Genomic DNA, 25,806 nt, shown 5'->3' on the forward strand with positions numbered 1-25,806 from the left:
CTACTCTTGTCACATTCTCCTTCAAGAATCAAAGTGACACCTTACCCTCTGGAGTCCAAAGTTCTCCTGATCTTCCAATGTCCAGAACCTGGCCTTACTGGCCCATCCCACATTACCTCTCATGCCTCCCCAGAGCTCGCCATCCTGCAGGGCAAGCCAGTCTCATTACTGCATCACACTCAGTCCCCCGTCCCACCTTTTAGTACACCAGACTTCTTTTCACCCAAAAGATCAGAGTATCCCTATGGCCTGAGAATATAATTTTACTGTTAGGACACATACAAATAATCTTCATGTGTGTAATTAATAACTTACTGCAATCTCTTTTATTTTTCTATAGTGGAAACCTATAGAATAAAATCAACATTTCTAAACAGAATTTGCCTTTAAGAATAACATCATAATTTCCTTTATCAATAAATACAACTTTCAATTTTGACAGATTAATAAAATGAACCTTATGTAAATTGTTCTTCTAATCAAATAATGGAAGAGCTTGATATTTTAAAAGAAGTACAGACAACCTTAAATACTACTTTTATTTTAATTTCAAAAATTCTTTTCCCTGTTGTTGTCCTGCAATCCTCAGTATGTCTTAATTTCTTACTAAATGATTATTTTCTCCTTTTCTTTAACTCAGACCATTTAGAGAATTCATTTGAAGTATTGAGGAGCCTAATTGTTTAATGGGCAGAAATTAGTCCCTGCAAGAGTACCTTTAAAACTGGCAAATACCAGGCATAATTACAAATTCTCTGGAAGAATCTATTTCTGTACAATAGGTTAATTGGTTATAAGTAGACAGCACTGGCCACAATTTAAACCCAGCTTCTAATTTCATCCATGATTTTTTTAACAAATATAAGTGGCTAATTATGATCAAATTAGTCCCCTTGAAGGAACAATTGTCTACTTATCCCCGATTTTCAAGATTTAAGTGGTCTAATGCACCTACAGTTAGCTTCCCACTAGCATACTGCCTACAGATCCAGAGTTATTTCCCAGAGTTGTCAAAATCTTCCCTCATCATGAGAACTCTACAGCCAGATGACCAATGTCTGGTTTAGATTATGGTGACTTCTTTGGAAGAATCTGGGCAATTTTTAAGAAAACTGAAGCCAAAATAGAGGTTTGCCTGAGGAAGGATATTGGTTTGAGGCTGGTTGATCCAGACAATTGCCTCAATTCTCTGGACCATCCACATATAGATGATTTGTTCACCTCTTTGATTATAGAAAGGACTTAACTCCTCTTTTCTTTATTTTAGTGGTGCAATCTGTGCATAGACTTGGTAGCATTTACCAGTGAAATATTCAAGGGAGCAGTTTTCCAGTCCTTGGATGGAATTATTGTCTCAGCTAACTGTAAGCTGCGGAAGATCTTCACTTTAAAATGCAAGCCTCAAGACACTGCTGATAAAGACGGTATGTTCAAGCTGCTACTATGAAGATTTTTAAATTCTCCAATGTGTTTAAAATTAGACATACCTTTGGGGGCACCTGGGTGGCTCAGGTCATGATCCCGGGGTCCTGGGATCGAGCCCTGCATTGGGCTCTCTGCTCAGTAGGGAGCTTGTTTCCCCCTCTCTCTCTACCTGCCTTTCTGCCTACTTGTGATCTCTCTCTCTGTCAAATAAATAAATAAAATCTTAAAAAAAATTAACATACCTCTGGATAGTATGAGTACAGAGTAGTGGTTTTTCTAAATTTCTTATTTGACTGTGGAAAAAACACTCTTTTAACATGAGATCTGTCCTCTTAATAAATTTTTAAGCATACTACATGTTTTGGTGACAGCAGGTGCAATGCTTTACAGCAGATCTCTAGAGTTTGTTCATTTTGATCAAAACCCATTGATTTGTAACTCCCTATTTCCCTTCACCTCAACCATTGGCAACAACCATTCCACTCTGATTCCTTGAATCTATTTTAGATACCTTAAGTAAGTAAAAGCATATAGTATTTGTTTGTCTGTAGTTGGCATATTTCACTTAGCAGAACTCCTTATGGTTCATTCATGTTGTAGCATATGTCATTCTTTACTCTGAATCACGTTTATTTTTACTGTAGTCAAAGATATCTTTTTTATTTTTGTGATTTTTTTTTCTTTTTTGTTTTTGATAGCACTTACCATGTGAATTAGTCAGGGTTTTTATTTGCAAGCAGTGTAATCCTCTCTAGGTAGTTGAAACAGAAAAAAGAATTTATTTAAGGTAATTAGCCACTTCATAGAATCTCAAGGATACCCAGAATGTCAGGCTTCGAGGCTACAGCCAAGAACAAACACAGACCCCACCACAAGACTGCTCCTAGGAAGACCCCTGATAGCTACTGAAACTGGGTGGACTCCATAAGTCACAACACAATGCTCGGCTCTAGGTTCCAGAATTTCTATTACTGCTGCCCTGGAAAACTGAATGTCTTCTTCCTCACCACCCTCGCCAGAAGCATACATCTTCATTTTTCTCTGCTGAATAAAGGCAGACAATCTATTTGTGTCTGATTTGTAGAACCTAGATCACATGATGCGAGGGTAGCTAACAAAGCCAGTATCTGATTCCTGATGGAAGGAGATAGGACTCATTGTGTAGCAAAGTCACCAAATTCACAAGGGTGTTCAAAAGGTATCACCATTCAGAGTGCCTGGGTGACTCAGTGGGTTGAGCATCTGCCTTTGGCTCAGATTGTAATCCAGGGGTCCTGGGATCGAGCCCTGAGTTGGGCTCCCTGCTCAGTGGGGAGCCTGCTTCTCCCTCTTTTTCTGCCTCTCCCTCTGCCCACACTCTCCCTCTCTCATGAGTAAATAAAATCTTTTTTTAAAAAAATGTCATCATTCAAAAAGCTCTGCCATTTTCTGGTATATACTATCTCATTATTCTGTACATTTCATGAAGTCATTTGAGAGACATTACATGTATAAATTTTCTAATGATCATATTAGAAAAATGAGTTATTCCTAGAAAGATACAAAAATACACATTTATTATTTATTGTGTGATTAATAAATATACTCTGCAGATAACTGAACCATCTAGAATTTATAAGATGATACAAATTCTCCAGCTAAGATAGTCTTAAACAACTGAAAGTATTGAGAGAATACTGATGCTTCCTTTTGATTTTTGTCTGGGATTATTTTTAACAAAATCAATTTTTCTAGAAGCCCAGGAAAGAGGGCAGCACATAAGATGGCAAAGGTGATTTCTTAGAAGTTTGTATAAAGTAGACTTCAGACTTATGCTCTGTCTGGATGAGTGTCTGAGAAATCCTTGTGTGGTTCACTCTGTGGAACAGGACACTGTGCCTATAAATTTCATTTGATAATAAAACACAGCAGTGCATTAATAGCTCCCCAGAGAGATCACAAGCCAGAAGTGCAGCCACTCATCTTATGTACCATTTAAAGGCTATACAAGAAAGTGAAAGTCTTCATTTAAAAAAAATGTATCACCCAACTAATAAGAAACCTCAAAATTTGTAGAAATATATGTGCATTCTATAGCAGACCAGAGGAGGTGAATCATAACCTGATTAGTATTTTTAAATAAATGTAAGGGAAAAAGTAAATCAAAATATGGCATATTAAATACAAGTTTTTATCTCTGATCCTTCCTGAAGCCCCACAAGAATTAAAATGGTAATAAACCCACCAGGAAGAAGAGAATGGAAGAGTAGGAAACAATAGGGAAAGTGTGGTCATAAATTTGGTAAGATTGAGGAGTGATAACTAACTTAGAAGAGCAGAGAAAGCTGAAACTATTGGGTTTACAGAGAGGTTTGTCAATGAGAGTCATAATATAGAACCTCAGAGGAACTCCAGAATTGGCAGCCCTAGGTACTGCCAAAGGCAAGGGGGTGTGGCTAAACGCAAGGAGATTAGTTAAAATTCTATATGGGTTGCTATACAATCCCAGATCCCCCTTCCAACTACAAATAAGCAGAAAACAGGATATTTATTCTCTGGAGAAACTGGACCAGAGAACTTCTCAACTCAGATACGTTGCATGTATGGTAGATAGACACTGAAACTAACAGGAAGAAAGAAATAAATAAGGAATAAATACATGTTTTTCTCAGTTAAGAAAATATACCGCATCTATAAAATAGGAGTAGTTTGTTCTTGCTGTATTTCAATAAGCATTTTGTTAAAGTTTATTATAAGCTTTTTATATAATTTAGAAACAGTTACAGATCACAGGTGTGCAGCTTTAGGAATTAACACAAAGTGAACACATTTCTGTAACCAGCACCCAGATCAAGAAATAGAACTTTACAAACATCTCAGAAACCCTACTTATAATCTCCTCCTAATCATGACCCTCTCTCTTCTTCCCAGAGATAACACTTTGCTGACTTCTAACACTATAAATTAATTTTACCTATTTTTGAAGTTTATTTAAATAAAATCATATAGTACATATTCTTTCATATATACATTCTTTAACAAAACGTTGGGTTTGTGAGAGTCATCTATATTGCTTATTTAATTACTGTACAGTATGCCATTGTGTGAATGCACCACAGTTTGTCTATTTTAGGCAACTATGAGTAGTACTGCTGGAATCAGTCTACATTTCTCCTGGAGCATGTAGGTAGGCTTTCTTTGGATATTGATCAAGGATCTGAATGAACACATATTTCAGCATTCTTAATTTCAGTTATTTTATTTTTTGATTCTAGAGTTTCCATTAGATTCTTTCTTACAGTTTCCATTCTTCAGCTGAAATTCTCTATCTCGCTATCAAATTTCTCAAATATATTAATCAAAGTTATTTTAAAAGCCTTGGCTCACAATTCCAATATCTGTCTCTCAATTCCAATATCTGTTTTTATTTTCTATTTTTCTCTTATCCTTTTATCCTGATATGTTTAATAAGTTTGAGTGAATACTGGACATTTCGACTTAGAAACTATACACTATTTTGAGACTCTGTATTGTATTTTCTTGTTCCAGGGACTTAAAATTAAAAAAAAAAAATTAAAAAGAAGCCCAAAAGACTGAAAATAGGATCAAAATGTTAAGAATATTAGAAGTTAGTCCAAGTGGACCACGAGCAGAGTAATAAGATTCTAAGATGAGAGACTAGAGAAAACACGAAGGATGACATATAGGAAGATTTCCCAAAATTAAAGGCCAGGTGTTTTCACATTGACATAGCTCATCAAAAACAAAAAACGAAAAAGAAAAAGAAAGAAAGGAAAATAAGAGCCACCATTGTATAATTTAGGAATAAGAGGGAAAAAGAGAAAAGATTATTTAAGCTTCCAGAATTTTTTAAAAATCCAATTTGCATACAAAGGAGTAGGAATGAGAATAATGATGTCTGACTTCACCCAACATTAGATGGCACAAGACCTTAAAACTATACCTTCAAAAGTCTTAAGGAAAAATGATTTCCAACATAGAATTCTATACCCATCCAGTCAATTATTTTTTTCCAAATATTTATTTAAATTCTAGTTAGTTAACATATAGCATAATATTGGTTTCATGAGTAGAATTTAGTGAGTCACCCCTTACATATAACACCCAGTGCTCATTGTAACAAGTGCATTCCTTAATATCATTAACCAATTAGCCCATCCCTCACCCACTTCTTTCCATCAACCCTCAGTTTGTTCTCTATCATTAGGAGTCTCTTATGGTTTGTCTCCTCCTCTCTCCTTCTCTCTTTTTCTTTTCCCTTCCCACATGTTCATCTATTTTGTTTCCTAAATTACATATATGAGTGAAGTCATATGGTATTTTTCTTTCTCTGATTGACTTTTTGACTTATTTCACTCAGCGTGATACACTCTAGCCTCCTCCTCCACATCACTGCAAATGGCAAGATTTCATTCTTTTTGATGGCTTTTCATGACTACAGTAATATAGTCATAGTTTGGTTATTGTTAATAATGCTGTTATAAACATTGTGCATGAACCCCTTCAAATCTGTATTTTGGTGTCCTTTGGGTAACTACCTCAATGTGCAATTGCTGAACTGTAGGGTGGTTCTATTTTTAACTTTTTGAGGAACCTCCATACCGTTTTCCAGAGTGGCTGCACCAGCTTGTATTCCCACCAGCAGTGTTCCCTTTCTCTGCATCCTCACCAACATCTGTTCTTTCCTGTGTTGTTAATTTTATCTATTCTGACAGGTGTGAGGTGATATCTCATTATGGTTTTGATTTATATTTCCCTGATAATGAGTGATGTTGAGCATTGTTTCATGGGTCTCTTAGCCATCTGGATGTCTTCTTTGGAAAAATGTTTATTCATGTCTTCTGCCCTTTCTTAATGGGATTATTTGGGTTTGGGGTGTTGAGTTTGATAAGTTCTTTACAGACTTTGGATACTAACTCTTTATCAGATAGTCATTTGCAGATAACTTTTTCCATTCCGTAGGATGCCTTTTGGACTGTTGATTATTTCCTTCACTCTGCAGAACATTATTATCTTGAAGTCCCAATAGTTCCTTTTTTGGTTTTGTTTCTTTGCCTCTGGCAACATGTCTAGTAAGAAATTGTTATGGCTGAGGTGACAGAGGTTGCTGCCTGTGTTCTCCTCAAGGATTTTGAAGGGATTTTCCTGTCTCACATTTAGGTCTTTCATCCATTTTGAATTTATTTTTGTGTGTGGTGTAAGAAAGTGGTTCAATTTCATTCTTCTGCTTGCTGCTGTCCAGTTTTCCCAACACCATTTGTTGAAGAGACAGTCTTTTTTCCATTGGACATTCTTTCCTGCTTTGTTGAAGATTACCATATAGTGTGTGGACCCATTTCTGGGCTCTCTATTCTGTTCCATTAATCTGTGTGTCTGTTTTTGTGTCAGTGCCATACTGTCTTGATGACTACAGTAATATAGTTTGAAGTCCAGAATTGTGATGCTCCTGCGTTGCTTTTATTTTTCAGGATTGCTTGGGCTAATCAGGTCTTTTGTGGTTCAATATTTTTTCCAAAATACAAGTCAGAGATAGTACCTAAAGCACAAGTGTAGAAATGTCAATATAAGGCTACAATTATAAACACAGAAGTAAAAGCTATTGCTGAAAGGCTTGAGACTAGGCCATGTGTGAGGTAGGAGGGTAGCAGTTAGGGAATAATGCCTTTCTCTCATAATTGTAGTGCCATTTGTATTTTTTAGCAATATACATATATTTTGTTTTATAATTAATTTTTTAAAAGTGAATGGATAATCTAAAAAATTCCAAGAACAAATATTGGCATGATTTCTTTTAGGTTTTCAAAATGCCTGGAAAAAAGGCTAATTAATGTGGCAACTCAGATTGCCTAAAATGTTCTGAATAGACTTGGGGAAGCATGGTGTGGTTCTGGGTGCTGTGGAAAATAACCCTCTATTCCTCATTTAGCTTCCAGGACTTAACCTTGCACAAGTGCTCACCCCATCTCTGTATGCTTCAATTTCTGTGTCAGTAAAATGAGGATAATTGTTCCCTGGTTAAGTAAAATACATTCCCACTAAAAGCATAAAGTGTGTAAACTGAGTACATCTTGGAGAAGTTAAATTGATATTGTAGCAACTAAAGACACAGATTAATGGTCCCACAGTCAGTTGCTGTGACCACATACCAACTTTGTGCTTTGTGTGAGTTCTGAACATCTCTGAACATTATTTCCTCATTAGTTATTATAAGGTTGTTTTGAAGATCCAATAAAACAAATATATATGTGAAAAGACATAAACTATAATTCATTGTGTAGATACTAACCATTTATCTGCCTCCTACAATCAGACACTGAGATGACACAGCCCCTGCTTCAAGGAGCTTGGAATCTGTCAGGGAAATTTACATGTACATATTGATTGTTATACCTGGAGGAAGCTTCCCTAATGGGCTTAACAAGCACTGGGGGGAGAGTTTGGGGCACTTAACTCTAACTTGAGAGAGCCACTTGGAGAGGCACTTGGATTTCACAGACCTACCAAGTTATGAAAAACTGGACTAACATAAGGTTGCCAACTTTTAAATTCGCCAAATCAGAGCATTAGAACAGAGAAACAAGAAAAACTACAATTATTCTAATCACTTAATTAATTGGAAAGATTTAAACACACACATATTAGGAAGGTGTTAATTTCAGAATAAAGGCTGATATTTTCACCAAAGACCAGTGAAAATGACTTAATGGGTCAGTATCTATCCATAGAGCAGTGTTTGGTGTGTACTCACGTGAAGAAACAAATTTTCCAAACTATATCCTGAATGATAAATAATAATTTCTCAACTAATGAAGTAATTTTTCAGGTAATGAAGGTGGACAACAAGAAAGGAAAACATTTCAGGAAAAGGAAGAGTGTGTATGTATAAAGACATGGCATCATGAGTGGATCTGATCCATTCAAGGAACAGGGAGTTCAGTATGGTATATGGCAGAGGTGGAAGGAATGGTATAAAATAATATTTTATTACTAGGTTGCATACTTTGACACAAAAAGGTAGAGCAGTTTTCCTGTCCTCGGAGTTCTCTGTGTAATTGTGGACACCAGAAAAGTAAAAACTGCAAGAGTTCATTGTCAAGACAATTTGATAAAAGAGAACAAAGGATAACACAGCATGGGGTAAATTGAGTGTCCCTGGTCAAGGAAGTTGGCAGCAGAAATGATAACAATGATGGTGGTGCTAATAGAAGCAGTAGGTGTTCTAAACACTTTATATATATGAACTTAATTTAATGCTTATACAAACTCTATAAAGTGGGTGTTATTATCATCTCCATTTTACAGATAGGGAAGCTTAGGCACAGAGAATTCAGATAATGTGCCAGTGTCACAAAATTGTTAAGTAGTAGAGGCAGGTTTTGAACCCCGGCAGTAGGACTCAAGTTTTTACTCCCAATCACTATAGTGTACTGCCTTTCTTGGGAGAATGAAAGGGAGGGGAAATTTTAAAAAGAGGAGAGAGAGAGAGAGAAAAGACATCATGGAATACGAATGCCAAAATATGGTGACTAGCTGTGTTAAGTGTGTCTGTATTCAGTAAGTAATGGATGTCCCTTTGTCTTTCATACTGAAGATGGGGGTGGGGGGGACATTTTCTTCTGCAGAGACAGTTCTATTAGTCATGAGGTTGAGACTTTTATCATAGGAAACTCTTTTCCCTGTTTCTTACATTTCATTCTGAAATTCAGTTTAAAGATGTTGTATTAAAATGCTTGCTTAAACTCAGTACCTGTTTCCCTTAGTTTATTTAAGCTGCTACATTTCACTCAAGAACCTCTTAAACTCACCCAAGCTAGGAAATGTTGCCTAATTCCATTGCTGTTCTCTGTTTACACAGTGGAATATAATAGAAAGTGAATTATTGGGACCCTAAAACAAGAAATTAACCAGGTTTTCACTTGGCCAGAGGAATGGCTGATGCTGGACAAGTAGTAAAGCATGCTGATTCAATTGAATTTATGACTTTTATGGTTCCTGAGGGAACATGGACTGGCATTTTTAGGCATTTGCATGACTGAATTATTGACTAACTCATATCATTCTGCATCTAAAAAAAAGAACAATATATGTACAGATGTTAGATAAGAGAAAAACAAGAGGAGAGCCAAGAGAAGAAAGGAAAGAGCACACAGTTATCCACTAGGTATGGATTTATGCTCTACCGGTGATGATTTTACAGGTCTCCTGACACCAAAGTTCATTGCTTTCTAAAATATCAGCACTTGAGCATATGTGTTCTGTGTTAAGGAATGCGAGAAGAAGAGAATAATTAAAAGTATAATTTCAGACTGAGAGTCCCTTTGAAGGCATAGGTTGAGTCTCCATATTTTTACCTCTAGCACATGACCTGGCACTGGTAATCTGTCATACATATATGAAGAATTGATGAAGTAAGAGTTGGCTAATTGTTCAATTATTCATTCAGTCATTCTCTCTATTCAGTAAGCCTTTACTGAATGTCAAGCAACGCGAAGAAAATTATCCCTTCAAAAGCCACAGAAAAAACTAGAAGTACTAATGTAGTGCCTTAATAGACTCATTGAGCAGGGTGGGCCTTAGAGATAATGTAATCCAATATCCTAATTATACAGAGAGGAAATAAGACCCATGGAAAACAAGGCATCTTGTGCTGAGGTCACAGAAGGTAGAACTCCAGGCCAAGCCTCTGACTGTTCCTTCCTCAGCAGTATACATATTTACCTTCCTCAATAACTGGAATTCTTTAGTGTTTTTAATAATCAGCGTTTTTGAGTGTTTTCCTGCCCCTCTATCTCCAGATCAGGTGATACACATCATATTCAGATCTCTTCAGTTTAAGGCTGCATTCCCACTCCTTCTTGCAGCAGAGTCGAACTCAGATTACCCTTGCCTAGAAAACCACCCCAGGGCAAGAAAAAAGGGGTAAGATCTCTGCATAGGAGAGGTTTCCAGCCACTAGTAGATCGCACAAAAATGGATTATGAATATCTATATATCAAAGACACAGACGTATACTGATTATAATATCAACTGTGTTTTATAAGTAGGCATTATAAATATTTATAATAGAACTTCGTATCTTAAAAACTCTAAGGATAACAATTCCATTTATAATGTCATCCCAAATAATTAAATACCTAGAAATAAATTTAATCAAGGAGATGAAAAACTTGTTCACTGAAAACTATAAAACATTGCTAAAGGAAGTTAAAGAAGACCTAAGTGAATAGAAATAAATACATCCAACATGTATGGATTGAAAGACTTGATATTGTTAAGATGTCGGTATGACCCAAAGAGATCTAGAGATTCAGTGCAATCTCTCAGTATTTCAATGGCCTTTTTTGCAGAAATGAAAAAGCTGATCCTCAAATTCATATGGAATTGCAAGGGGGCCAAAATAGCCAAAAACAAATTTGAAAAAGAAGAACAATGTTGGAGGATTCACACTTCCCAATTTCAAAACTTAATTGAAGAGTTGCAGTAATCAAAACAGTCTGGTATAGTTAGAATGGACATACACACCAATGGAATAGAATTGAGTCCAGAAATGAATCCATACATCTAATTTTGACAGGGAGGCCAAGAACATTCAATGAGGAGAGAGGAGACTCTTCAACAAATGGTTCTGGGACAATTGGATATCCACACACAAAATAATGAGTATATAAAAACTACCTCAAATGGATCAGTGACCTAAATATAAGAACTAAATAAAACTCCTAGGAAAAAAATAGAGCTTAATCTTCATGACCTTGGGTTGACCCCAAAGCATAGCAGCAAAATTTTAAAAATAAATAAATTGGACATTAAAATTTAACACTTTTGTATATCAAAGGACACTTAAGAAATTGAAAAGACAACTTGCAGAATGGGAGAAAATATTTGCAAATCATATATCTTATAGAATAAATATTCTGATTCGACATACAGAGTGTGTGTGTGTGTGTGTGTGTGTGTATGGAATCTTCTGATATCTTCCAGTATCTAGACTATGTAAAGGACTCTTATAACTCGACAACAGAAAGAGACACAACCCAATTAAAAAATGGTTGAAGGACTTAACTGCTGTAGATATATCTCTGAAAAAGATATACAAATAATTGACGAACATGAAAAACCGCTCAGCATTAGTTATTAGGGAAATACAATTCAAAACACGATGAGATACCCCTGCACACTCACTAGGGTGGCTGTAATTTTTTTTAATAGAAAACAAGTGTTGGGGCACCTGGGTGGCTCAGTGGGTTAAGCCTCTGCCTTCAGCTCAGGTCATGGTCTCAGGGTCCTGGGATCGAGCCCCGCATCGGGCTCTCTGCTCAGCGGGGAGCCTGCCTCCCCCTCCCCCTCTGCCTGCCTCTCTGCCTACTTGTGATCTATCTCTCTCTCTCTCTCTGTGTCAAATACATAAATAAAAAAATTTAAAAAAAAAAAAAAGAAAGAAAACAAGTGTTGGGGGGCGCCTGGGTGGCTCAGTGGGTTAAAGCCTCTGCCTTCAGCTCAGGTCATGATCTCAGGGTCCTGGGATGGAGCCCCGCGTCGGGCTCTCTGCTCGGCAGGAAGTCTGCTTCCCCCTCTCTCTCTGCCTGCCTCTCTGCCTACTTGTGATCTTTGTCTGTTAAATAAATAAATAAAATCTTTAAAAAAAAAAAAAAGAAAGAAAGAAAAGTTGGTAAGGGTGTGGAGAAATTGGAATCCTTGTACATTGTTAATGGGAATGCAAAATGGTTCACCCACTATAGAAGACAGTTTGGCAGTTCCTGAAAATGTTAAACACATAATTACCATATGCACCTGCAGTGCCACTCCTTGGTATATACCCAAAAGAATGGAAAACAGATACATGTACATGTGTGTTCACTGCAGTGTTATTCACAATAACCAAAATGTGGAAACAGCCCAAATGTTCATCACCAGATGAATGGATAAACAAAACATGGTATGTGTTTAACACATAGTCACATATTGCATGATTCCATTTATATGAAATGTCAATAAATCCATAAAGAAAGAATGGAGATTTGTGGTTGCCAGGGAGTGGGAGTTGGAGAGAATGGACAGAAACTGGCTAATGGATAAGGAATTCTGCTTTGGAATGATGGAAGTGTTTTAGAGCTATATAGAAGTGGTGGTTGCAGAACACTCTGTATTATGTACGGATGAATTGTTCACTTTAAAATGCTTAATTTTTACTAATATATTAATGTGAATTTCTCCTAAATAAAATATTTTAAAAAAAAAACTAAGGGCATGATTCATTTCAGGATAGCCAAGTGTAGTTCAGGCTTATTTACCCCTTTAAATATCAGCACCTTTTATTATAAAAAACACATGCTAAGGCACTGTGGTTGTATCTCCATTATAATTAAATAGTTGACATAAGTATTTGTCTGTTATTAATAATAAACAGTTACATAGTAATTGCTATGTACCAGGCACTGTTCTTAGGCCCTTACAAACATTGACTTATTTAATCATCATTATAACCCTATACAGTATTATTTTCTAATCCATATTTTACAGATAAGATGACCCAGGGCACAGAGAGGTAACTTACCTTGCCAAGATCACACAGCTAATAAGTGATGTTTTGGTTTGTTTGGGTTTTTTAATTTATTTTTTGTTCAGTTATAAGTGAATTTTTTATTAACATATAATGTATTATTTGCTTCAGGGGTACAGGTCTGTGAGTCATCAGTCTTACACAATTTACAGCACTCACCATAGCACATGTTTTAATGCATAAGGAGCATTTGTATGTGTTAAAATTGGTGACTTATTTTTTTTTTTAAGATTAATCTATTTGAGAGAGAGCACATGCCTACCTACAAGCAAGGGGAGGGGCAGAGAGAGGGAGAGAGAGAATGTCCAGTGAAATCCCTGCTGAGTACAGAGGCCAAAGCAGGACTTGATCTCACAACCCTCAGATCATGACCTGAGCCAAAATCGGGTGGGAGGCTTACCCAGCTAAGCCCCCCAAGTACCCAGTGACTTAATTTTTAAAGCTAGTTAAGATCTTCATCAGAGATATGCAACAACTACAGAATGGTTCACATTATGGTGGCATTATAGACAAAGCCAAACAGGATTACAAAATCTCTCAAAACATTCTAATATACTAACTCATACTGGGAACAAAGACAGCAAAAAAAAAACCCCACCATGTGGTTGTGTTTCGATGCTACATGAGCAAATCTGTTAGTTTTCTCTTAGCCTTCTCTTTCCATTTTGGCACTGAGCTGACCATTCCAGCGAACATTGTGTCCCTTCAGATTTGTTAGCAAAAGCACCTTAAATCAACTGTGTTATTTTCCAGTGTTAATGAAGCAGTCTGCTTGTTACCATACACATCTCTTACAGAAAATAGAACTTGTCTGGAAGAACAATTCAGATAGGCCTTGGTCCCTTAGTATCTGATTACCACTTTGACTTGTCATTTGCCACCTGGGGAGAAAGATGTGATATCCAAATAAAATGTGTGTGGAATACTTCTCAGGAAATAGCTGAGCAAAGAACAACCAAAGAAGAAAAGTGGAAAACTTGGCAGCTGCTTTTAATCTAGGTCAGCTGTTACTAAGGGGCCTTCATCCGGAGACGGGCTCCAAGATGGCAAAGAAGTAGGAGACCTAAATTTCATCTGGTCCCAGGAATTCAGCTAGTTATCAAACCATTTTGAACACCTATGAACTCCACAGGAGATCAAAGAAAAGAATAGCAGCAACTCTATGAACAGAAAAGCAACCACTTTCTGGGAGGTAGGACATGTGGAGAAGTGAATCTAAGGCGATATCTGGGAAAAAAGACCACAGGGGGTGTGGGGAGGAAGCCTCCATCAGTCAGCTCCCAGCAAGTGGTAGAGCAACAGAGCACAAAATCGGAACTCTTAGAAGTCTGCTCGCCTGAGGGACATCACTCTGGTGGCTAAGCAGGGGATGGAACCCTCACTGGGACAGTGTGGTCAAAGGACCCTCAGGGTCACAGAAAGACCTGGGGTTCCTGAGTGCTGCAGAGGTCCCATGTATCAGAGCAGGGAAACCAGCTGTGGAGACGGAGCCGAGGAGTGGGCTTTCAGCTCAGGGTTGCCATAAACCGTGATCTGCAGCACAGTCAGGCCTCCTGGAAGAGCAGAGGCCCAACAAGCAACAGATCCAGGGAGACCCCCTCACTTCCTCCCCTGGGAGGAGTGGCACAGGACCACACTGCAGGAATCTACTGGGGTTGGAGAATCCAAATGGGGCTGTGAGCCAGAGATAGAAATACTCACTCACAGGCTGAGTGAGAATGGAGTGTGGCTGGAGACCAGGGAGACAGGGGTGATTGACTGCTTTTCTCTGAGGACTCACTCAGGAGTGGGACCCTGAGTTCATGGCCTCCTCCAAGGCTGGAGACCAAAATATACCCTAAATCTAGTACATGCTTTGTTCTATTCACCTGCCTGATCAAATTCTTTTTTTTTTTCCTTCTTTCTTTTTTCAGCCAATTTCTTATCACTTCCTTTTTTAAAATTTTTTAATTTTCATTTTTACAGTCATATACCATCCTTTCATTGTATTTACCCTTGTTTTTGTATATATATGTTTTTCTTTCCTTAAAATTTTGGGAGGCAGTTTCTTCTAACAGACCAAAATACACCCAAAAAAACAGAGCCAAAAGTCTGTGGATCTGTTCTATTTACCAGCCTGATCATATTCTTTTTTTTTTTTTTTCCCTTTCTTCCCCTCACCCCCCACCCTGGTTTTGGATCTCTTCTGATTTGTTTAGTGTATATTTTCTGGGGTCATTTTTACCCTTGTAGCATTTTGTTCTCTTGTTCATCTATTCCTCTCCAGACAAAATTACAAAATGGAAAATCTCACCTCAAAAAAAAAAGAATAAGAGGCAATACTACAGACTGCCTGCCAGGGAGCTAATCAACATGGACATTAGTAAGTTGTCAGAACTAGAGTTCAGAATGACAATTGTAAAGATGCTGACTGGGCTTGAAAAAAGCATGGAAGATTCTAGAGAGTCCTTTTCTGGAGAAATAAAATCTAACCAAGTCAAAATAAAAAAGGCTATTAATGAGGTGCAATAAAAAATGGAGGCTCTAAACACTAGGATAAATGAGGCAGAAGAGAGAATTAGTGATCTAGAAAACCAAATGACAGAGAATAAAGAAGCTGAGAAAAAGAGAGAGAAACAACTACTGGACCACAAGGTGAGAAGTCAAGAAATAAGTGATACCATAAGATGAAACAACACTAGAATAATTGAGATCCCAGAAGAAGAAGGAGAGGGGTAGAACATTTATTGGAGCAAATTATAGTAGAGAATGTCCACAATTTGGGGAAGGAAATAGGCATCAAAATCCAGGAGGCACAGACAACCCCCCCTCAAAATCAATAAAAATAGGTCAACATCCGAACATCTATTAGGAAAACTTACAAATCTCAGAGACAAAGAGAAAATCCTGAAAGCAGCTTGGGACAAGAGGAGGTAGGTCTATAGTGGTCGAAGCATTATACTGGCAACAGACCTATCTACAGAGACCTGGCAGTTTTCTCATTTACTTCAGAGCACTAAACAAAATTATGCAGCCAAGAATACTATATCCAGCCAAGCTGTCATTGAAAATAGAAGGAGAAATAAAAAGCTCCCAGGACAAACAGAAACTAAAAGATTTGCGATCACCAAACCAACCCTACAAGAAATTTTGAAAGAGGTCCTCTCAGCAAAGAGAGAACATGAAAGTAACAGACCAGGAAGGAACAGAGACAATATACAGTAACAGTCAACTTACAGGCAATACAATGGCACTAAATCAATATCTTTCAGTAGTTACCCTGAATGTAAATGAGCTAATGTTCAAAATACACAGGGTATCAGAATGGATTAAAAAAAACAAGAGCCATTGATATGCTATCTACAATAAACTCATTTTAGACCCAAAGACCCATCCAGACTTCAAGTGAGTGGGTGGAAGACAATTTACCATGATAATGGACATCAAAAGAAAGCTGGGGTGGCAATCCTTATATCAGACAAATTAGATTTTAAGTCAAAGACTGTAAATAAGAGATAAGGAAGGACACTATATCATACTTAAAGGGTCTATCCAACAAGAAGATCTAACAATTTTAAATATGTATGCCCCTAACATGGGAGTAGCCAATTATATAAGCCAATTAATAGCAAAATCAAAGAAACACATCAACAATAATACAATAATAGTAGGGGACTTTAACAGCCCCCTCACTGAAATGGATAGATCATCTAAGCAAAAGATCAAAGAGGAGATAAGGGCTTTAAATGACACACTGGACCAGATGGCCATCACAGATATAGTCAGAACATTTCATCCCAAAACAACAGAATAAACATTCTTCTCTACTACACATGGAACATTCTCCAAATAGATCACATCCTGGGTCACAAATCAGATCTCAATGGGTACCAAAAGACTGGATCATTCCCTGCATATTTTCAAAACACAGTGCTCTGAAACTAGAACTCAATCACAAGAGGAAAGTTGGAAAGAACTCAAATACATGGAGGTTAAAGAGCATTCTACTAAAGAATGAATGGGTCAGCCAGGAAATTAAAGAAGAATTAAAAAATTCATGGAAACAAAATGAAAACACAACTGTTCAAATCTTTTAGGACACAGCAAAGGCGGTCCCGAGAGGAATGTACATAGCAATACAAGCCTTTCTCAAGAAACAAGAAAGTTCTCAAGTACACAACCTAACCGTACACCTAAAGGAGCTGGAGAAATAACAGCAAAGAAAGCCTAAACCCAGCAGGAGAAGAGAATTATTAATATCAGAGCAAAAATCAATGAAACAGAAACCAAAAGAACAGTAGAACAGATCAATGAAAATAGGAGCTGGTTCTTCAAAAGAATTAATAAGACTGATAAACCCCTGGCCAGACTTATCAAAAAGAAAAGAGAAAGGACCCAAATTAATAAAATCATGAATGAAAGAGGAGAGATCACAACTAACACCAAAGAAATATAAACAATTATAAGAACACATTATGAGCAACCACACCCCAGCAAATTTGACAATCCAGAAGGAATGGATGCATTCCTAGAGACATATAAACTACCAAAACTGAACGAGGAAGAAATAGAAAACCTGAACAGACCCATAATCAGTAAGGAGATTGAAGCAGTCATCAAAAATCTCCCAATGAACAAGAGCCCTGGGCCAGACGGCTTCCCAGGGGAATTCTACCAAACATATAAAGAAGAATTAATACCTGAAACTGTTTCTCCTGAAACTGTTAAAAGAAAAAAAGAAAAAGAAGAAAAGAAATGGAAGGAAAACTTTCAAACTCATTTTATGAGGCCTGCATTACCTTGATCCCAAAACCAGACAAAGACCCCTTTCTCAACATCATAAAAGCCATCTATGAAAAACCCATAGCAAATATCATTCTCAATGGGGAAAAACTGAGAGCTATCCCCCCAAGGTCAGGTACATGGCAGAGATATCCACTATCAGCACTACTAATCATCATAGTATTGAATGTCCTAGCCTCAACAACAGACAACAAAAAGAAATAAAAGGCATCTGAATTGGCAAAGAAGTCAAATTCTCACTCTTTGCAGATGATATGATATTTTATGTGGAAAACCCAAAGTCTCCACCCCAAAACTTCTGGAACTCATACAGGAATTCAGTAAATGGCAGCATATAAAATGAATGCACAGAATGCATTTCTATGCACCAGCAACAAGACTGAAGAAAGAGAAATTAAGGAGTAGATCCCATTTACAACTGCACCAAAACCCATAAGATACCTAGGAATAAATCCAACCAAAGAGACAAAGGATCTGCACTCAGAAAACTATAGAATACTCATGAAAGAAATTCAGGAAGACACAAGGAAATGGAAAAACGTTCCATGCTCATGGATTAGAAGGAAAAATAGTGTTAAAATGTCTATGCTGCTTAGAGCAATCTACACATTTAATGCAATTCCTATCAAAATAACATCAACTTTTTTCACTGAGCTGGAAAAAGTAATCCTAAAATTTGTATGGAACCAGAAAAGACCTCAAATAGAGAACTGTTGAAAAAGAACAGCAAAGTTGATGGCATCACAATTCCAGACTTGAAGCTCTATTCCAAAGCTGTAATCATCAATATGGTATGCTGTTGGCACAAAAACAGACACATAGATCAATGGAACAGAGCAGAGAATCCAGAAACAGACTCTTAACTCTATGGTCAACTAATCTTTGACAAAGCAGGAAAGAATGTCCAATGGAAAAATGAGTCTCTTCAACAAACAGTGTTGGGAAAATTGGATGGCCACATGCAGAAGAATGAACCTGGACCATTTCCTTACACCACACACAAAAATAGATGTAAAATGGATGAAAGACCTGAGTGTAAGGCAAGAATCCATCAAAATCCTTGAGGAGAACACAGACTGTACCTCTTCAACTTCAGCCGCAGCAACTTCTTCCTAAACACATCACCAAAGGCAAGGGAAGAAAGGGCAAAAATGAACTATTGGGACTTCATCAAGATCAAAAGGTCTTGAAAACAAAGGAAACAATCAACAAAACCAAAAGACAAATGACAGAATGGGAGAAGATATTTGCAAATGACATATCAGATAAAGAGCTAGTATCCATAAAGAACTTATCAAACTCAACACCCAAGGAACAAAGAATCCAATCTAGAAAAGGGCAGAAGATATGAACATTCTGGCAAAGAAGACATCCGGATGGCCAACAGACACATGAAAAAGCGCTCAACATCACTTGGCTTCAGGGAAATACAAATCAAAACCACAGTGAGATACCACCTCACACCAGTCAGAATTACTAAAATTAACAGGTCAGGAAACAACAGATGTTGGTGAGGAAGTAGAGAAAGGGGAATCCTCCTACACTGTTGGTGGGAATGCAGGCTGGAGCAGACACTCTGGAAAACCATATGGAGGTTACTCAAAAAGTTGAAAATAGAGCTACATTATGACCCAGCAATTGCCCTACTGGGTATTTTATCCCAAAATACAAATGTAGTGATCCAAAGGAGCTCGTGCACCCCAATGTTTATAGCAGCAATGTCCACAGTAGCCAAACTATGGAAAGAGCCTAAAAGTCCATCAGCAGATGAATGGGTAAAGAAGAAGTGGTATGTATATACAAAATGGAATACTATGCAGCCATCAAAAGAAATGAAATCTTGCCATTTGCAACGATATGGATGGAACTAGAGGGTATTATGCTGAGCGAAATAAGTCAATCAGAGGAAGACAATTATCATATGATCTTGATGATATGTGGAATTTGAGAAAAAAGGCAGAGGATCATGAGGGAAGGGAGGAAAAAATGAAATGGGATGAAACCAGAGAGGGAAACAAACCATAAGAGACTCTTCATCTCAGGAAACAAACTGAGGGCTGCTGGAGTGGAGGGGGTGTGAGGCATGGGGCATGGGGTGTCTGGGTGATGGACACTGTAGAGGGTCTATGCTATGGTGAGTGCTGTGAATTCTGTAAGACTGATGAATCACAGACCCGTACCCCTGAACCAAATAATATATCATATATATATATAGTCAAGGATATATATCCTTCAACCATGACCATTTATTGAGTATTCCCTGTGAACCAGATGCTGTAGTAAATATATCATTGGGATTCTGTCACTATTCTCTCCCACACTAGCAGCCCTTTGGCAGAATTGTCTTCTTTCACTTCCTAGAATGCACCAGCGTTCTTCCACCTTCAGAGGCTTCAAATGCTCTGTTCCCTACACCTGAATGATCCCTCCGATCCATTTCACCAGGGGAAATGGTGCTTATCTTTTATGTCTCAGTTGTTAAGTGACTAACTTCGGCTCAGGTGATGATCCTGGGCTCCCAGTATCGAGTCCAGCATCGGGTTCCCTGCTCTCTCTCTCATTCTCTCTCTCTCTAAAATAAATAAATAAAATCTTTTAAAAAACAAAAGATAAATAAATTTCTCTTTATCAGGAAAGACTTTCTCTGACACCCATTACCTCTTTCATTACACCTTGAACTTTTCCTTCAGAGCACTTAATAAAATTATAATTAAATAGTTATTTATAATATAATTTGTTTCATATTCTCTGTTAAGTGTAAGCTTCAGAAAGACCAGGAAAGAGTCACTCTGGCTCACCACGAGATTCCCTGGCATACAGTAGAAACTCAAAAAGTATTTGCTGAATGATAAAATGAGTAAACGAATGAGTGAGGGCAGAGCATGCCCTGTATGTACTCACAGTTTAGCACCATTTATTTTCTATGTAGAATCCATGCTGTGTTCAGAATTCTTTTTTTTTATTTATTCGAGAGAGCGAGAGACAGAGAGAGCATGAGCAGGGGTGGAGGGGCAGAGCAGAGGGAGAAGCAGGCTCCCTGCAGAGCAGAGAGCGCGACACAGGGCTGGATCCCAGGACCCTGAGAGCATGACCTGAGCCGAAGACAGACACTTAACTGAATGAGCACCCAGGTGCCCCTGAAATTCTTATTTTTTAATTAAGCCATGAATGCTAAAAATTAAAATAAAATGGCCTAGTAATTGAATATGGAGAAGGGAGTATTTATTGGTGAGGTGGGTGGTGGGTAGCTGAGTTAACTTCCACTTTGGTTTATCAAAACATCCAACTACCAGGTCATAAAGCTCTTTCATAATTTGGTTTCACAAAAATGAGACTAAAGACCCTCTCCATGTATACCTCCACCAAGTTTGAGAGTGAGTAGTTGCTAAATGGGCTTAATAATTCATTTTTATTTTAAAAAGTAATGAACTGGTAGTTTTTTCTTTGATTCCTCCTTTTATTGCAGGTTTTATACTGCTCACACTCTCCCTTGATGAATAATCTAATGAGTAGTGTGACAGTTGTGGCTGCAAAGCGAGAGTAGATGTATAGAAAGGAAAAGTGGCACAAAAGGGATTTGTCCTTTTACTGTGGAATCTGATTTGCATGTCAACCACGATCCTGTTAAATTCAGACTGGAGTTTTGTAATAGTCTCTGCCTTGGATCTTGGGTTACCAGGAATTTTCGGCTATTTCTTGTTAGATGGAAACTCAGGTTTTGTTTTTGTATGCAGTTCAAACTTTGTATGGCATTGTACCCTGTATCATCCACACAATCCCTATAAGCTAACATTTCCATGACTTGTCTTTATGTGACTGAGAATATGGCATTTTATTTCAGGGTCTTAGAGCCTACAGAATTCTCTGCCTCTTTTAATAAAAAATCTAATTTATCAATATTGGCATTGATGTGGAAATTATCTTGTTCTACCTCAGAAGAGTTTGAAATGATATGTCAAATATATATCTGGAGTTAGTTTACTTATTTTTCCAAATGTTTTCTATTTTGAGAGTTTATCTACTCAACTACTTTATATTGATTTTCTAAACGTGGATGACAAATAAGAAATGGACCAACAAACAACACCTGAAAACTAAGATTTGTAAATCTACTGCATTTTTAAAGACTGGAGCATTAGGACACTTAGAAACCATTACATTGCTGATGAGCATTCAAGTTTTTAGTTAAATGATTCATTTCCTTTTCAAGATTAGGACATTGGGATCTAATTAGGAAACTGCCATGACTTGGGTGCATATAAACCTAACATCATTTGCCTTTATAAACGTGGTTAGAGTTTATACTTACATAGGATGTTTTTTGAGGGATGATTGGTTGAATTTTTGTTACTACTCATTCACATATACACACACATTTTTTCCACTAGATTCTAAAATTAGATATTTTACTTATAAAAATTAAAAACACAGACATTTTTATGTAGAAGAAAATAAAGCCTACACTTAAGCTAACCATCAAAAGTTATTTTACATCTCAGTATATTTCATTTTAGTCTTTTTGCCATGCCCACATTTTATTCATTGATTTTCTACAGTTAGAGTTTTGTATATATTACTTTCATGGAACTTCCTATCATGAATTTTTCCCACATCATTAAGCTATCTTCATAAATAGAATTTCTTGTGGCTCTTTACTGGTAATTCAAGTTTTTTGTTTTTCAGAAATTATAAACACAGATCTTTTCATCTGAGTTTCTGTTTGTTTGTTTGTTTGTTTGTTTGTTTGTTTGTTTTACTTCAGAAAAGACTCAGGGACACCTGGATGGTGTAGTCAGTTAAGCAGCCAACTCTTGTTTCAGTTCAGGTCATGATCTCAATGTCATCAGATCAAGCCTCAAATCCTGTGTGGGGCTCCAAGCTCAGAGCAGAGTCTGCTTAAGACTGTAAGGTGGAGGGAGAGACAGTCTTAAGCAGACTCTGCTCTGAGCTGTAAGGTGGAGGGAGAGACAGTCTTAAGCAGACTCTGCTCTGAGCTGTAAGGTGGAGGGAGAGACAGTCTTAAGCAGACTCTGCTCTGAGCTGTAAGGTGGAGGGAGAGACAGTCTTAAGCAGACTCTGCTCTGAGCTGTAAGGTGGAGGGAGAGACAGTCTTAAGCAGACTCTGCTCTGAGCTGTAAGGTGGAGGGAGAGACAGTCTTAAGCAGACTCTGCTCTGAGCTGTAAGGTGGAGGGAGAGACAGTCTTAAGCAGACTCTGCTCTGAGCTGTAAGGTGGAGGGAGAGACAGTCTTAAGCAGACTCTGCTCTGAGCTGTAAGGTGGAGGGAGAGACAGTCTTAAGCAGACTCTGCTCTGAGCTTGGAGCCCCACACAGGATTTGAGGCGTGATCTGATGACACTGAGATCATGACCTGAACTGAAACAAGAGTTGGCTGCTTAACTGACTACACCATCCAGGTGTCCCTGAGCCTTTTCTGAAGTAAAACAAACAAACAAACAAACAAACAGAAACTCAGATGAAAAGGTGGTGGGTATTAAGGAGGGCACTATTGCATGGAGCACTGGGTGTGGTGCAAAAACAATGAATACTGTTATGCTGAAAAGAAATTTAAAAAAAAAAAAAAGGAAGAAAAAAAATAAGACTGTCTCTCCCTGTCCCTCCTCTTCTCCCCACCCCATTAGCATGTGCGCGTGCATGCTCTCTCTCTCTCTCAAAAAAAAAAAAAAAAAAAATCCTTAAAAAAAAAGAGAGAGAAAAGATTCATAAAGTGAAATTAAGGAGTAAATTGGTAGGTACATTTTTAAGGCTTTTGATACATATAGGAAAATTGCTTTTTGGAATGCTAATACCAATTTAATTTCTACTTAATACATATGACAAGACTTAATATCTTTGCTCTAAGAGAGGTCATACAAATGAAGAAAATGATGTTCTAATACTGGAATGGGTTAAGAACATGAACACAAAATTTACTAAACTGGAAATTTATATATCCATATAAATATATATGATTGATATCAAATCTCATTAGGAATACAAATTACAATAATAAAAATACTATTTTAATTATAATAAACTGTTCTTTCTTTGAAAGTATTCAAAGGTCAGATGTTAACATTAGGGGAAGCTGGGTAAAAGGTATTAGGAACTCTACTATTTTTGTAAATTTTCTGTAGATCTATAATTATTTCAAAATAGAAAGTTAAAAAATAACTTTACTCATATAATGTCTCTAGGTACTTATTCAACTATATCTTTGTGTATATTGATATTGTATATTTGTGTATATATGATTTATGTATATTGTGATATATTGTGTATATTGATTTGTGTATATTTTTAAAAAAGGGTTTAAAAAAATCCCAGTGTAAATGAGCCACTGTACTTGGAGCACACCTAACTAGCTCTTTTCTTGAGTTACATTCTAGTACTGAAAAATAAGTATAAAATATATCCAATGAATGCTGTCATTTATTGCACAAGTCTCTGAACTTACTCTATATGTCATACACTTTATCTCATTTAATAGTTCCTACAGCCCTACAAAATAAGCAGTAAAATTACAACATTCATTTTACAGATGAGAAAGCCGAGGCCGTAAGGTTAAGTAATTCATTCAAAGTCATATTCTAAAATGTTTTACTTTAGGGGCGCCTAGGTGGCTCAGTCGTTAAACATCTGCCTTCTGCTCAGGTCATGCATGATCCCAGGGTCCTGGGAGTCTGGTTCCCTGCTCAGTGGGGAGACTGCTTCTCCCTCTCCTGCTTGTCTGCTTGTGTTCCCTCTCTCATTATCTCCGTCAAATAAATAAATAAAATCTTAAAAATAATTTAAAAATAAATAAAATGTTTTACTTTAATTGGTTTCATTTATAAGATATGTCCATTTGGCAGAAATGACTTACATTTGAGGAATGAATGTTTGTCTTTATTTTCAGCTGGATATGGTGTTCCCTTTCCAACAGATGAACCTACAGACGTTATTCCACGAAGCTGCCAACTAACGACAGATGTTCCACAAGTCACACAGCTGCTAAACATGACTAAACTCCGCCAAACCGAAATAAAATTTGGAGGTCATCCTCTAAGTTCAGCAGAATCAGGTATGCATCAGGCACCTAAATTATAAGCATATTTATTTGAAAGACCAAAAAAAGGGTTAAAAAAATCCCAACACCGCAATGATGCTTTATAGCTTGAAGTTAAAATATTAAGTCACTCTGACATCGACTCTTATCTGTGATAAATCATTTTAAATTTCTCTTTAGCCGCTAAAATATTTTCTGGGTTTTTACATACCAAATCAAAACATCCTTGATTAGTCCTCTCCCTTTCCTGTATGTTTTCAGGCCCAGCCAATTATACTTCCAAAACATCTCTGGAATCTCTCTGCTCCTCTTCTGTTGCTGCTGTCATTGATCTGGTTGCTCACCTTAGCCTCCCAGTTAATCTCCACGTTGCTGTCAGAACTATCTTTCTGATAATAGAAATAGAAATGTGAGGGGCGCCTGGGTGGCTCAGTGGGTTAAAGCCTCTGCCTTCGTCCCGGGTCATGATCCCAGGATCCTGGGATCGAGCCCCACATCAGGCTCTCTGCTCTGTGCTCAGTAGGCAGCCTGCTTCCTCCTCTCTCTCTCTCTGCCTACTTGTGATCTCTATCTGTCAGATAAATAAATAAAATCTTTTGGGGCGCCTGGGTGGCTCAGTGGGTTAAGGCCTCTGCCTTCGGCTCAGGTCATGATCTCAGGGTCCTGGGATTGAGCCCCGCATCAGGCTCTCTGCTCAGCAGGGAGCCTGCTTCCCTTCCTCTCTCTCTGCCTGCCTCTCTGCCTACTTGTGATCTCTGTCAAATAAATAAAAGTCTTTTTAAATAAATAAATAAATACATACATACATAAATAAAATCTTTTTAAAAAATCAATAGATTAAAAAAAGAAGTATGATCATGTCTCTCTTCGATTAAAGACCTTGAATGCCTTTCCCACTATCTTAGAAGACAAAATGAAAAAACCACTGGGAACTCACACAAAACCAACCTCCCCTATCTCAGCCTCCTCCAGAGTTTCATCTCTCATTCCCC

General features: G+C 37.4%; 1 protein-coding gene across 1 annotated transcript in view; it reads left to right on the forward strand.

The window, feature by feature from the left end:
* Positions 1-25,806, forward strand: part of CFAP20DC (CFAP20 domain containing) — a 260,030-nt gene that overhangs the window by 110,290 nt on the left and 123,934 nt on the right. Inside the window, exons 6-7 of the mRNA XM_080817181.1 lie at positions 1,268-1,424; positions 24,665-24,829. Of these exons, the coding sequence (XP_080673307.1) occupies positions 1,268-1,424; positions 24,665-24,829 (322 nt within the window). The remainder of the gene's footprint in view (positions 1-1,267; positions 1,425-24,664; positions 24,830-25,806) is intronic.

Source organism: Martes martes (genome assembly GCF_963455335.1).
Source record: "Martes martes genome assembly, chromosome: 1".
Classification (NCBI taxonomy): domain Eukaryota; kingdom Metazoa; phylum Chordata; class Mammalia; order Carnivora; family Mustelidae; genus Martes; species Martes martes.